The sequence below is a fragment of the Marmota monax genome, unplaced genomic scaffold (genome assembly GCF_021218885.2).
Source record: "Marmota monax isolate L192 unplaced genomic scaffold, Marmota_monax_Labrador192_F-V1.1 WCK01_AAM20220418_F8-fsc00045, whole genome shotgun sequence".
Taxonomy (NCBI): Eukaryota; Metazoa; Chordata; class Mammalia; order Rodentia; family Sciuridae; genus Marmota; species Marmota monax.
In genome coordinates this window covers 2,275,090-2,289,760 of record NW_026692132.1, presented here as the reverse complement: position 1 = coordinate 2,289,760, position 14,671 = coordinate 2,275,090, and the positions used below count along the sequence as shown (strand labels likewise).

At 34.6% G+C, this 14,671-nt stretch overlaps 1 protein-coding gene across 4 annotated transcripts in view; it reads left to right on the top strand.

Moving 5' to 3' along the window:
* Window positions 1–14,671, top strand: part of Bco2 (beta-carotene oxygenase 2) — a 36,167-nt gene that overhangs the window by 8,728 nt on the left and 12,768 nt on the right. For all 4 annotated transcript variants that reach the window (XM_046465657.2, XM_046465652.2, XM_046465645.2 and 1 more), the window contains 6 exons: window positions 2,382–2,593; window positions 2,805–2,920; window positions 3,694–3,796; window positions 7,770–7,898; window positions 8,852–9,012; window positions 9,901–10,068. In XM_046465657.2, the coding sequence (XP_046321613.1) occupies window positions 2,382–2,593; window positions 2,805–2,920; window positions 3,694–3,796; window positions 7,770–7,898; window positions 8,852–9,012; window positions 9,901–10,068 (889 nt within the window). The remainder of the gene's footprint in view (window positions 1–2,381; window positions 2,594–2,804; window positions 2,921–3,693; window positions 3,797–7,769; window positions 7,899–8,851; window positions 9,013–9,900; window positions 10,069–14,671) is intronic.

The window sequence follows — 14,671 nt, the reverse complement described above, 5'->3', positions numbered from 1 at the left end:
GAGTAGTGAGCAGACATCAAAATATACTATAAATCCTCTACGATTAAAACACTGTGATGCTGGTTCATGAATAGGTGAATAGATAAATGACATGGAATAAAAAGTCCAGGTATAGACCCAAGAACTTACTGAAGTTAGTGTATAATAAAGGTGCCATCTGAAATGATTGGTTTAAGAGTGCCTTTTTCTTTTTTTCCTGAATTTAAAAAACTGTGGTAAGATACATGAAACATAAAAATTTCCATATACCTTAATCATTTAATGTGTGCAGTTCAGTAGTGTTAAGTGTATTTGCATTATTGTGAAACAGACTTTCAGAATGTTCTTGTCTTGCAAAACTGACACTCTTTACCAGTTAACACAACAACACACCAATTATCCTTCCCCACCAGCCCAACACACAGCATTCTTCTTCCTGTTGCTATGATTTTGACTACTTTAAATATCTCATCTGGAGGCTGTGGTTGTAGCTCTGTGGTAGAGTGCTTACTTAGCATGTGTGAAGGACTGGGTTTGATTCTTGGCACCACATAAAAATAAATAAATAAAATAAAGGTATTATGTTCATCTACAACTTAAAACAAAATGATACAAAACAACAAAAACCTTATCTGCTAGGGGAGGTGGTGCAGGCCTATAATTCCAACAACTCAGAGGAGACTGAGTCAGGAAGATCACAAGTTTGTCTCAAAATAAAAAATAAAAGGGCTGAGGGTGTAGGTAGGGTGCCCCTTGGTTCAATCCCCAGTATTAAACTGATGTAGGGAAGATTAATACAAGAAAGCATACAAACATTATTTAATAATTGTTACGTCAACTGGGGAACCCTCACAAGAAAAATGATGACCTAAAGTATCAGAACTAAAAGATTATATGCTGGGTTGGACAAAGAGTGGTAAATTGTGGAAATATGACAAGACAAGGGTTAAGTCTAGAGCAGTTAATTGTAGGAAAGTGATATGAAACAAGTTTACCAAAGTTTGTTACAGATTTCTCTTGGCCTTCATGCCCCATCTCCAGCAATAGAAATGTCTTCCTTCTGGCACATAGAAAGTACCTTTCTCGTGGGAGTTATTTTCTGCTTTCAGAAAGAAAAGGGAAGGTCAGAGTGCTCTTCTTGCAGTTGGTGTTTTTCAAGTGCTTTTAACACAAAATAATCAGTATGTCAAAGCGACATATTTTAGGGTGGCATGCTTGAAGCCCCACAATGTAAACATTTTGTTTATGCATTCAACCATCAGTAGAAACTTAAGCTGCTTACACCTTTTGGCTGTTGTGAGTAAAACCACTATGAACATGGGTGAACAAATATCTTTCCTAATCTCTACTTTGAGGAACCATTGTCTTTTTTTTTTAAAGTATTTTCTTAATTCTCAATGGACTTTATTTATTTATGTGCAGTGCTGAGGATTGAACCCAGTGCCTCACACAAGATAGGCAAATGCTCTACCACTGAGCCACAACCTCAGCCCATCCATTGCCTTTTAAGACAATGATGTTAGCTTTGTTTACCTATCATTAAGCATTCACTCTGTCAAGCATATGAAAGGACCACATAATAAGCCCTTTTAAAAGCAAAACCACAAATTTTTTCTCACAGTTTTTCAATATTCTATCATTTAAGTAGAACATTTCTAGTATAATTATAAGGACAAAAATGATTATGCAGGGGGCTGGAGATGTGGCTCAAGTGGTAGCACGATCGCCTGGCATGCGTGCGGCCCGGGTTCGATCCTCAGCACCACATACAAACAAAGATGTTGTGTCTGCCGAATACTAAAAAATAAATATTAAAAAAATTTACTCTCTCTCTCTAAAAAAAAAATGATTATGCAGGAAGGACAGTCATCCTGTTTATTTTACTTTATACAATTGTGAAAAATTTGAAAAAATTTAAAGTAAATGGAAAATTTAATATATATATAAGCTATGAAGATAACTATTTCGAAAAGCTTAGGAACTTGTTCTAATTTGTAAGGTGCCAAGTTTTCTATAACCTCTTAAGCTAGTCTCTTGGCTGCAGGGTAAATTTCAGAATTATCTTAAGATTCACACTGTAGGGTTTTTCTTTACCTTATGGAATGTGAGATTTTTAACAAGGGTGAGGTTTAGGAGAACATAAGTTGCTGTTGTTCCTGAGGTTCAATCCCCAGTATTAAACTGATGTAGGGAAGATTAATAGAAGAAAAGCATACAAAAAGGATATTCAAAATGCCATCTTCCCTGAATTTTAAACTTTCTGAATAATCAGGTGGTATTGGGAGTCCATGTAATCTTCTTATCTCTTCGTTTGAAATGTGGATGTGTTATTCCACCTTTAACTTTGACTGCATGCTTTTCTTACTGATACATGTTTTCCTGTTCTTTTCTCGAATTTGCAGGTACAGTCACTGGTTTGATGGAATGGCTTTGCTTCATCAGTTCAGGATGGAGAAAGGCACAGTGACATACAGGAGCAAGTTTCTACAGAGTGATACATATAAGACCAACAGTGTTGGAAATCGAATTGTGATCTCAGAATTTGGCACACTGGCTTTTCCTGATCCATGCAAAAATATTTTTGAACGTTTCTTGTCAAAGTTTGAACGGCCTGGTAAGCAGCCTTTCACATGCCCAGAATTTTGTAGGTGATAGTGACCATTATTTAAAATTATTATATTATAATCCATGCAAATATAAATTTTGAAAAACATGTTTTGTTTGGTGTGAGAGGATGTTGAAGCTATTTTCTCCCTGTAAATATATACTTAGTGTCTACTACAGTAAATTCTTAATGCTAAAATAATTCTGATGGTTGGTTTCAGCCATGACAGACAACACCAATGTCAACTATGTGCAGTACAAGGGTGATTACTACATGAGCACTGAGACCAATTTTATGAATAAAGTGGACATTGAAACTCTGGAAAAAATAGAAAAGGTAATGTATAGGTTAAAAAATGAATAAAATAGATCCGAACATTTCTTTCCATTCAAAATGCTTTTTTAGAATAGTAGGAGAAACTGGAGGCTTAATCACAAAAACAGAGTTATCCATTGATTCAGAACACATTCATCCTTTGTCCTGATTAGAATGGAGTATGGGGTTGGTTTTACTTAAAGGTAGAAAACTTAATCCTAATATCTGAAGGTTAGGGTAGAGGAGAAATAGAATATTACTGATTTACTTTGATAGGCTTATGTTCTTTCTAGCAGAATAGTATTGAACTGGAGATTGTCTAGATCCATATTTTTTTTCAAATATTTTTAAAAATATATTTTTAAAAATATAGATGGAGACAATACCTTTATTTATTATTTATTTTTATGTGGTGCTGAGGATTGAACTCAGTGCTTCACACTCTAGGCAAGCACTCTGCCACAGAGCTACAACCACAGCCTCAGATCCATATTGTTTTAACACATTGACTAAAACTTTAATTTTAATTCTTTTGCTTCTTTTGAACTTTCCCTTAATCTTGGATAAATCTATTTAGGTTATTGTTGTTGGTGGTGGGTTTTGGCTTTTAGATTCAATTTCTTTTTCTTTAGTGGGAAAACTAATTTTGATTTCTCAGAGGTAAGAAATTAGGGCTTATACTGTAGTTTTCATATATTATTTAAAAATAATTTACATGTCTCTACTACTTATGCATATCAGTAGAGATCTGTGCATGTAATATTTAAAAATCTCTAATGATCTTAAATTTGCAGGTGGATTGGAGCAAATTTATTGCTGTAAATGGAGCAACTGCACATCCTCATTATGATCCGGATGGAACAGCATACAATATGGGGAATTCCTATGGACCACAAGGTAAAGTTGGGATGGAGGTATTTTTAGAAATAATTGGGAGTTAACTGTCTTCCTCTTCTATTGTTTTATTATGGTTAAGATGTAAACACATGAAACTTCACTTGAAAGATTCAGAAGGAAATTTCCAAAGTGGCATTACTGAGCTTAAATATATGATTAAGTATCTGTTCTCTGGTCCTTTTGCACCTTTGCTTAGCAGCTGATTTTCTATTTGTCCTTTTCAGCATAACTTACATTTTTATGTTCCGTCATGACTTTGTTTTACAAGTGTTGTAGGGATTTTCAGTAAATATATCTTGAACTTGAATTTTTAAGAAGTACCATACCGTAAGTATAAGAAATTTAGAATGCTGCAGCAAGCACATATAGGGAAGGTACATCGACTATTACATAGAAAGGAATTTATTTTTGTCATGAGAATAATGTACTACAAAGAAAGTTAAAATCATAGTGGAGTTGCATTCACAATTATTTATACCACATCTCTTTCCTGGTCATTCACATGCTTTCACTATTGCATATCAATCTGTTCCAGAAATTTCTAACATTGAATAATGATCATTAATGTATATCAAGTAACTGCCATGTGACAGTGTTAAGCATTCTCCTCTATATTTTCTCATTTAATCCTTATAATGGCTTCCTGAGGAAGTGTTATCATTTTCTCCATTTTATCCATGAGGGCAATGAATCTTGAGGAAATTTAAGTCACTTGCTTAGGTAAGCTTCCATGTCTTACCAGACCTGATTCCAAGCCCAACTCACACTCAAAGGTTTGCTATTAGACCATCTCATTAGTAATCCATCACAATGGATTACTAATCCATCAGAAGATGGCATTGCTATTTTTTTTACCTAGTCACTATAACCCAGTCTTTACCTAGTCACTATTTCTTCCTTCACTTGTTAAGGAACTTTTCACCTATCTATCCATTCTCTTAGAACATGCAAACTCATGTCTCTATACATGAGTATACATATCTCTGTTTGAAAAGGAGTGTGTTAGTATAAGTACTAGATATTTCTGATTATCTTTCTATTTAGGTATCAATTAACTTACCATCTATGACCTATGAAACCTTTGTATAAGTTAATGGTATACTTTTGGTGAGTAATTGGCTTTGTGGGTTGTTCCTGTGTATTTCATATGTACACATCTGAATCTATATGAAGATGAATATGGCAGTTTTGTGTTTTACTGGCTAAAGTACAGATAGGATGCCCTGGACACCCTAGCATCCAGCTTCCACTCCTCTTCTGTAATTCCAGGAAGAGGTGAATTCTTCAGAAATGTTATAGGGAACAGCAAACATCCTTCTAGGTAAAATATTTCAGCAAATGGATATACTGATTCAGTGGTTATTTTGTCTACCTGTATTTTTTGATGAAAAGTATACTTCTTTTTTTAAATTTTTATTGTTGGTTGTTCAAAACATTACATAGTTCTTGATATATCATATTTCACACTTTGATTCAAGTGGGTTATGAACTCCCATTTTTACCCTGTATACAGATTGCAGAATCACATCAGTTACACATCCATTGATTTACATATTGCCATACTAGTGTCTGTTGTATTCTGCTGCCTTTCAAAAGTATACTTCTTAATCAACTCTGTTGATCAAGTAAATCACTTTGTAACTCATTCATATGAAAAATATTGTTGAACCATTCAGGATTACTTATGTTAGAACAAATAGTCATCAGATCTGTGATCCTCAGCCTCAGTGTGTCTAAGAATCATCTGGAATGCTTGCCAGCATTGTAGATCACTGAGTTTTGTTTATCTTCAGGTTCTGATTCAGTAGAACTGAAAGAGGGCCAGAAATTTGCATTTTTAAATATGATCCTTGGGTGATCTCTGTGTTCCTGCATCTCCCTGAGAAATCCAGCTCTAATCACAAGGGGCTGTGCCTTGTGATTACTTTGCATTGAGTTGCTGTTTACACAAACTTCTGGTGGGCCTGCCAGTTAGTCTAACAGTACTGGACAGGTCTTATCTTCTTGAGTATTCCCTCTGTTGGGTGTTTCCTGGGTGTGTTTGCCTTGACTAATGCCTTTAAAACTTGAAGTTACCACAGTTCGTTGACTAATGTGTTTAAATTCAGTGAATTGAGTAATTGCCACTTAATCCAATTACAGAGACAGGAAATGTTTCCTTTGTCTTCTAATCCCAACTAACACTGAACCTGTTTCTTTTTTCTCACTGGATTATTTGGTTTAATGAGAAGTTTTTGAACTGAAACTCAATGAACATGTAGCTCCAGGGAGCTCAACTACTTAGGTTACATTTGGGGGAAATTTAGTGATTCTCATTGTAATAAAGTGCTTGCCATTAATTTCCATCTTTTGGAAACAGAAAACTTTCAATTTTATTAGCTTTCCCAGATATTTTAAAAGCATTTTTAAAATTAACAAAATCCTTTAAACATAATTGATCTGTTTTTTAATAACTTATTTAAAATATGTCTTTCATACTAATCGGTTAAAGATAGTCAGTGCTCTTGAACCATAGAGTTTGTCTGTCATTTCTTTAATCATTGAAGCATGATGTTTTATAAATGTGTAATAGGGTCTTAAACATGTCCATATCTCCAACTGGGTCTACTCAGTAATTTATATCTAGTTGCTTAGTCAGTGATTTAAAAAAAATTTTTTTTTAGTTGTAGATGGACACAATACCTTATTTTATTTGTTTTTTAAATATGTGGTGCTAAGGATGGAACCCAGGGACTCACTCGTGCAAGGCAAGCACTCTACCACTGAGCCATAACCTCAGTCCCAGTGATCTTTTTTTTTTTTAACCAGATGTCTAATAGACATCGCAAAATTAATTTGTCGAAAACCAAACTCCTGATCTTTCCCCATGAATTTTCTCTTCTTAAAATAAGTCTTTCTCATCTCAGTTTATGGGAACTCCATTTTTATAGTTGCTCATGACAATAACTTAGGAGTCATCCTTCACATATCTCTCTGACATCCATATTTAATTGATTAAAAAGTAATTTCATCTATGCCTTCAATATGTCTCCAAAGTTTAACCATGTCATACCACTCCATGGCTGCCAGTCTATTTCAAGTCACCATCTTCTTTAATTTAAAATGATTGCAGAAGCCTATTAGTTTCCTTACTGCTGCTCTTGGTGCACTTTAGTGTATAAGCATCCAGAGTAGTCCTTTTTAAGCCACTCCCACCTCTCTGGCCTCATCTCTTAGACTCTCCTCCTTATGATAGAACCACTCTGGTCTCAGCTATTATTTGAACACTCCAAATTTGCTCCTGGCTGAGAATCTTTGCATTTGCTTTTCCCTCTGTCTGGAATGAGTTTCTCTCAGATAAACCTCAAGGCTGTCTTCTTCATTTCCTTCAGGTCTTTATTTATATGCCACTTACTCAGTGAAGCCTTCCCAGACTACTAGATTTAAAAGTGCAAACAGTAGCCCTACCCTTAGACAGTCACTACTGATCACCATTCCCTGGCTTATTTTCTATTTTACTTATTACCACCTGATGCATTGTACTTTTTACTTATACGATTTATTAGAATTTAAGCTTTATAAAAGAAGAGATTTTTACACTATTATATACAAATCCCTGGGATATAATGCTTAGAACATTTAGCACAGTGTCTGGAGTTTAGAAGTACTCATTATGTAATTACAGAATAAGCAGATCAAGAACTACCTAGTTATTTTGTTCCAAAAGAAGACTGAAGATTGCAAAATTCTATGTTACCCAAGTTTATCATGACCCACACTGGCAATTCTAATACCAAGATAAAAATTTTTAAATATCATCCAAATAGTTATTCATTCTTTGACTGATTTATCAAATATGATGTTAATTAATCTATCAATAACTATTTATAGTTTGCCTACTAATTGCCAAGTCCTTGACAAGGGTAAGGTTTTTTTTTTTTTTCCTTATTATTCTAAAATGTATGTAAACAGTAAAGACAGGTCTGTTTTCCAGGTTCCTGCTATAATATTATTCGGGTTCCTCCAGAGAAGGTGGACCTTGGGGAAACAATACATGGAGCCCAGGTGATATGTTCTATTTCTTCTGAAGAGAAAATGAAACCTTCTTACTACCACAGCTTTGGTGAGTCCAGAGAGGAGGCAAATTGCACTGGGCCCTGTTTTGGCAAGTGCTGTGTTAATAGTTTGTTAAGAGTGTTGTGATAATACTAGGTTTGCATTTTTTTTTAAATTTTTTATTGTTGGCTGTTCAAAACATTACATAGTTCTTGATATATCATATTTCACAATTTGATTCAAGTGGGTTATGAGCTCCCATTTTTACCCCATATACAGATTGCAGAATCACATCAGTTACACATCCATTGATTTACATATTGCCATACTAGTGTCTGTTGTGTTCTGCTGCCTTTCCTATCCTCTACTATCCCCCTAGGTTTGCATTTTAATACCAGCAAGTTCATCTTATTTAGTCAAGCACTTCTTATGCTAGAAGAAGTGCTTGACTAAATAAAATGAACTTAGCTAACTGCTAGCTTTCTAACTTCAGTGCAAGAAATTACCAAAAAGTTAAGTGACAGTTCACAGTTTTGGCAACTTTAAAGCCCACAAGTAATCATCATACATGAAAAGGTCTAGACTATATATTTTGGGGCAAATTCATATTCTACACAGATTCCTTCAACTTCTATTCAGAATATTTATTTTCTGTATTTTAAATAGTTCTGGCCATGCTCCTAGGTGTATATATACCCCCAGTATAAATAGAAAAGGAATAAGGATAAATGTACAGGTCATAAATGACACTTTACTTTGTTCATAAACCAAAATAGTCTAAATATAAAAAAGATGTCAGATAAGCTGAGGACATTCAACCCAAGCTATTCTAAGCAGTTCCCCTTTTTATGTAGGAACAGGAAATATGTCTAGCAAAGCTGGGAAATAGTGAAGAAGTATTTCTGGCTGTCGTTTGTTTAGGTCAGCAATAATATGTCCAGGCACTGGTTCTGTAACTGTCACATTTCATACGATTCCAGTTTGCTAAATAATATTTTATTGTTTGATGGAACCTTTTAGGAATGACAAAGAACTATATAATCTTCATCGAACAGCCTCTAAAGATGAACCTGTGGAAAATTGTCACTTCTAAAATTCGAGGAAAGGCCTTTTCAGATGGGATAAGCTGGGAACCTCAGTATAATACCCGATTTTATGTGGTGGATAAACACACTGGACAGGTGGAGTATTTTGAGAATATTTATCATGAAAATGGTTGGACTCAAATGTGAATTTCCTTGTGGTTGATTTTTTTTAAATCGTCACCAGCATTATTTAAGACACCCTTAATCAAGAATATCACCTTCTTTTGTTGGTTGGGCTAGTTATTAATTACTACAGTGTATTTACATATTGGAAAATTATAGAAAATGTTTTTATTCTTTTAATTATCTGATTCAATTAAAATGGCATCTAGGAAACTCTCTTATCATGGATTTCCCTATCATAGTAGTTGCGAAAGAGAATAGTACTCATGAGAGATCCTCTGTAACTTTTGCAGTGATACTTCCATTAGTTCCTTCTGTGACTTATCAACATGTCAATATGATAACCCCACCAAAGTCCAACCCATGTTAGTTGAATATCTTTTTATACTCCTGATTAATAACAGTGCTGTTACATTTTAACCTTTCCAAGTAGTACTATTCTAATTTTGCTCTACCTGAATTTCATTAAAAATTTTAATAATGAGTGCATTACTTTGAAAAATAATTAATTAATTCTTTGAAAAAAATTAGTTAATTAGTTAATAGGTTTACGAAGTAGTAGTATTTTCTATTTAACTATGTAGTTAAGAATTTATTTATCCTTTAAAACATTGGACCATATTTCATGAGGACTTTCTAATTAGTTGTTGCAGTTGACTGTTCTATATCAAATAATTAAGCAAGCAATTAAATTAAAGCACATTTGTTTCTACATTATGGATTCTACTTTTGTAACTACTGGGTGTACAATATAAGGAGTAGGGGTATCCTTAATTTGAATTTTGTGGATCTGTTCCCTAAAGGAAAGAAAAGAAAATGTTAAACCAACCAACCAACCTCAGTTTGTGTTTTCCCCTGCAGCTTCTTCCAGGGATGTACTACAGCAAACCTTTTATTACTTTTCATCAAATCAATGCCTTTGAGGATGAGGGCTGTATTATAATTGATATGTGCTGTCAAGATAATGGAAGAAACCTAGATATTTACCAACTACAGAATCTCAGGAAATCTGGGGAAGGGCTCGATCAGGTAAACATCACTGATTTGTCAGTTGGCAGGATAGCTGTGATGCAGTCAAAATCTGGCTTTGGCTTTGGAATTATCTGTTTCCCTTGCCCTCTTGTAGCAAACAAGGAGGGAGAGTAGTTTTAGAGCATTGAAGATACAGGTTTGTCATTTGTTTATTTAATATTAAAAAATAATTTGAAGTAGCTTACTTAATGCTTAGTAAATAGAAAACATGGTAAAGACAGCTAAGATAGGTGCTGTGAAGCCGTTGTGAGTAGTTCTATATTACATTTAAGCACTGAATATATTGAACATTTGCTGGAAGGATATTAAAATGGACCACCAGTGTATTAGTTCATCTGGCTGAAGAGATTCACTTTTTCCTGATACTAAATACAAGGTAAAACTTGCTCTTGTATTATATAATATAAATTTGCTTTGTCTTTAGTTTTACTTTTCATTTATAGTTTTATTTTAAAATATCTTAAAACAGTACCTATTAATAAGTTTACCTATACTTCCTAACTATTTATAGCTTTATGTAGGTTCTGATATCTGTAGTTTAAGTTTTTTGGCTGTTTTCATTTTTAAAATTGCCTGTGTTTTTCTTAGCTCTCTGTATACCCATAAATTTTCAAATCAATTCGTCAGTTTTTGCAAAGGAAAAAAACCTGACTGGGATCATTGCAAGTATATGTCAACTTGAGGATGACTGTTATCTTTACAGTGTTGAGTCTTCTAATCCATGAATGTGGAATATTCCTCCATTTATTGGGGTCCTGTTTAATTTCTCTCAGTAATGTTGTACTTTTCATTATAAGCATATTACATATCTTGTTGTTTTTTTGGGAATGGCTTACTTTACTTAGCATTATATTCTCCTACTCCATCCATTTACCTGCAAATGCCATGATTTTATTCTTTTTGAATGCTGAGTAGTATTCCATTGTGTATATATACCACAGTTTCTTTATCCATTCATCTACTGAAGGGCAACTAGGTTGGTTCCACATTTAGCTATTGTGAATTGTGCTGCTATAAACATTGATGTGGCTGCATCCCTATTGTATTTCATTGCTTGAAATTGATCTGTTTAACTTGTGTATATCATCCTGATTCAGTTTGGGCAAATCATATGACTCTGAAATTTGTCAATGCCTTCAATATTTTCTGTTTTATTGGAGTACAAATTTCCAAAATAATTTCTAATTATCTTCTGTATTTCTATAGTGTCTGGTGTGATATTTCATTTTTCATCATGTATGTTAGTAATTTGAGTTTTCTCTCTCCTGTTTGTTAGCATGGCTAAGGGTTTATTAATTTTATTTATTATTTTCAAAGAACCAACTTTTTGATTTGTCATTTTTTTTCAATTGTTTCTTTTGTTTCCATTTCATTGATTTCATTTATTTCCTGTCTTCTACTGCTTTTGATGTTGATTTGTTCTTCTTTTTCTACGGCTTTGAGATGTAGTGTTAGGTCATTTATTTGTTGACTTTTTCTTCTTTTAAGGAATGAGCTCTATGCAATGCACCTTCCTCTTAGTACTGCCTTCATAGTGTCCTAGAGATTTCAATATGTTGTATCAGTGTTCTCATTTACCTCTAAGAATTTTTTAATCTCCTCTTTGATGCTTTTTGCAACCCATTGTTCATTTAATTACATATTATTTAGTCTCCAGGTATTGGAGTAGCTTCTATTTTTTATTTTATCATTGATTTATAGTTTCATTCCATTATGATCTGATAGAATGCAGTGTAGTATCTCTATCTCTCTATCTCTCTCTTTTTTGTATTTGCTGAGACTTGCTTTGTGGCATAGTATATGGTCTATTTTAGAGAAGGATCCATGTGCTGCTGAGAAGAAAGTGTATTCTCTTGTTGAAAGATGAAATATTCTATATATGTCAGTTAAGTCTAAGTTATTTATTGTGTTATTGAGTTCTATATTTTCTTTGTTTAGCTTTTGTTTAGAAGATCTATCCAGTGGTGAAAGAGGTGTGTTAAAGTCACCCAGGATAATTGTGTTGTTGTCTATTTGACTCTTGAACTTGAGAAGAGTTTGATAAATGGAGATGCTCCATTGTTTGGGACATATATACATATATTTATAATCGTTATGTCTTGTTGATGTATGGTTCGCTTAAGCAGTATAAAATGTCCTTCTTTATCCCCTTTGATTAACTTTGGCTTGAGGTCTACTTTATTTGATATGAGTATGGAAACACCTGCTTGTTTCCATAGTCCATGTGAGTGGTATGTTTTTTCCTAACCTTTCACCTTCAGTCTGTGCGTGTCTTTTTCCTATGAGCTGAGTCTCTTTAAGGCAGCATATATACATATTTTAAATCCAATCTGCCAGTCCATGTCTTTTGATTGGTGAGTTTAGGCCATTAATGTTCAGGGTTATTATTGAGACATGATTTGTTTTCCTGGTAATTTTTGTTTATTTTTGGTATTTAACTTGACTTGGTTTCTCCTTTGTTTGGTTTTTCCTTTAGTATAAAGGAAAAAAAAAATGCACCCCAAGGATCTCCTTTGGAGCTGGCTTGTGTGATGTGGGCCTGTGGTCTTATCTCTTTATATTGTCTGTAAACCTCACAATTCCTAGTCCCTAATTTAGTTTCTAAACTGTATCTCACTCACCCCTTCCATTTCTACTTACCAATAAGGAACCTTTCTCTCTGGAGTCTTGTGGGCTACGCACCTGTCAGAGAGCAGTTGGTCAGGACCAGGTTTTGCGAGATATGGACTGGCTACATAGCCGCAATTACTGTGCCAGGTTAGCTGTCTGGAAGAGGAGGGAGTTGGGGATTTTAAGTACCTTGATATTGCTTCTAAGCCCCAGCCAGTGTTCCAAGCTGGGGGTTGCCCCAACTAAAGATGGTGACGAAGGTGTCCCAAGATGGAGGCGGCTGCTTTCACCCATGGGTGCCAGGTTGGGTGGGGCTGGGTGGTGGCAATGTACCGTGTGTTCAGAGATGCAGCTCTGTGGCATGTAGTGTTGTGGCTGGCAGCTGTCTCCGGACCCTGTGCAGTGTCCCCAGGTGCAGGCTACTGCATGTAGGGGTCTATGGTTGTGGTTGCTGTGTCCCAAGATGGAGGCCACAGGCAGAGCCCCACATTGGTAGATGGGCTTCCACATGGGAACTGTAGCCAGCAATCCTTCATGTGGGCAGCAGTCAGGAGTCTTGCGCAGGCGCTGATGCTGATGGTCCTTCTTGGGTACCAGGAGGTCCTACGTGGGAGAGTGGACAGGAGTCCTGTGCTGGCACTGCAGCCATGATTCCTCAATGGAGGAGCTCTCAGGGGTCCACTAATCACTTGCAGAGAAACAGTATTCCTACTACTTGAATCCCAGGTCACAGAGTGACACAGAATGCAGCCTCTCTCTAGTCTGCCATCTTGAATCCTCCTCAGCAACTGATTTTTATTCATCTTGTAGTCAATAATGTAAGGGTCTTATAAATTCTAAAAATCCATAGATTCTTTTAGATTTTCCATATCACTATCTTTATCATATGCAAAAAAGACATTTTCTTTTCTTCCTTTCTAAACTGTTTATTTGATCTTTTCTTTTCCTTGTCTTATGTCACTGGATCTCCAGTACATTATTGAATGTAAGTGGTGATAGTGATGTCCTTGTCTGAGTCCCAATCTCAGAGGAAAAGCTTTCAGCATTTTATCATTAAGCATGCTGTTTACTGTATATTAAAATAAGTTAATAGATTTATGTTTTAGAGAAGTTTTAGGTTTAAAGAAAAAATTAAGAAGAAAATATAGAGAGTTTCCATATATTCCCTCTCCAACCAGTCCCCCCAGCTACTAACATCTTGCATTGTTATGGTACATTTGACAAAACTGATGAACCAATACCGATTATTACTAGCAAGTCCATAATTTACATTGGAGCTCACTCTTTGTCTTAACTAATCTTTTTGCTATATCTATAGTTTTGTCTATTCCAAAATATCATATAGATGGAATCATATTATCTATAAGCTTTTCAGACTGACTTGTTTTAGCAATATGCATTTAAGGTTCCTCCATGTCTTTTTATGTCTTGATAGCTCATTTCTTTTTATAATTGAGTAATATTCTCTTGTACTAAAGTTGAGTATCCATTCCTCTACAGAACATCTTGTTTGCTTATAATTTTCAGTGATTGTGAATAAAGCTGTTATAAACATTTGTGTGCAGGTTGTGCATGAACATAAATTATTAATAAATTTTAAAATGAAGACACACTTTATTGGATTAGGAAAGTATCCTTTTATTCCTATATTATTAAGAATTTTATCATGGATGGATATTGGATATCATCAAAAGTTTTTCTGCACTGCTGAGATAATAACATAAATTTTATCCTTTATCCCATTAATGTGGTAAAGTGGAATGATTCTTTTTTATTTTTAATTTTTAGGTGTAGTTGGACACAATGACTTTATTTTATTTATTTATTTTTATGTGATGCTGAGGATCAAACCCAGGGCCTCACACATGCTGGGCTAGTGCTCTACTGCTGAGCTACAACCCCAGCCCACAATGATTGATTCTTAAGGAATGTTTAGAACAGTCATTGATTGAATTTTGAATTTTACTTCCATTCCTAAAGTAAATTCCAG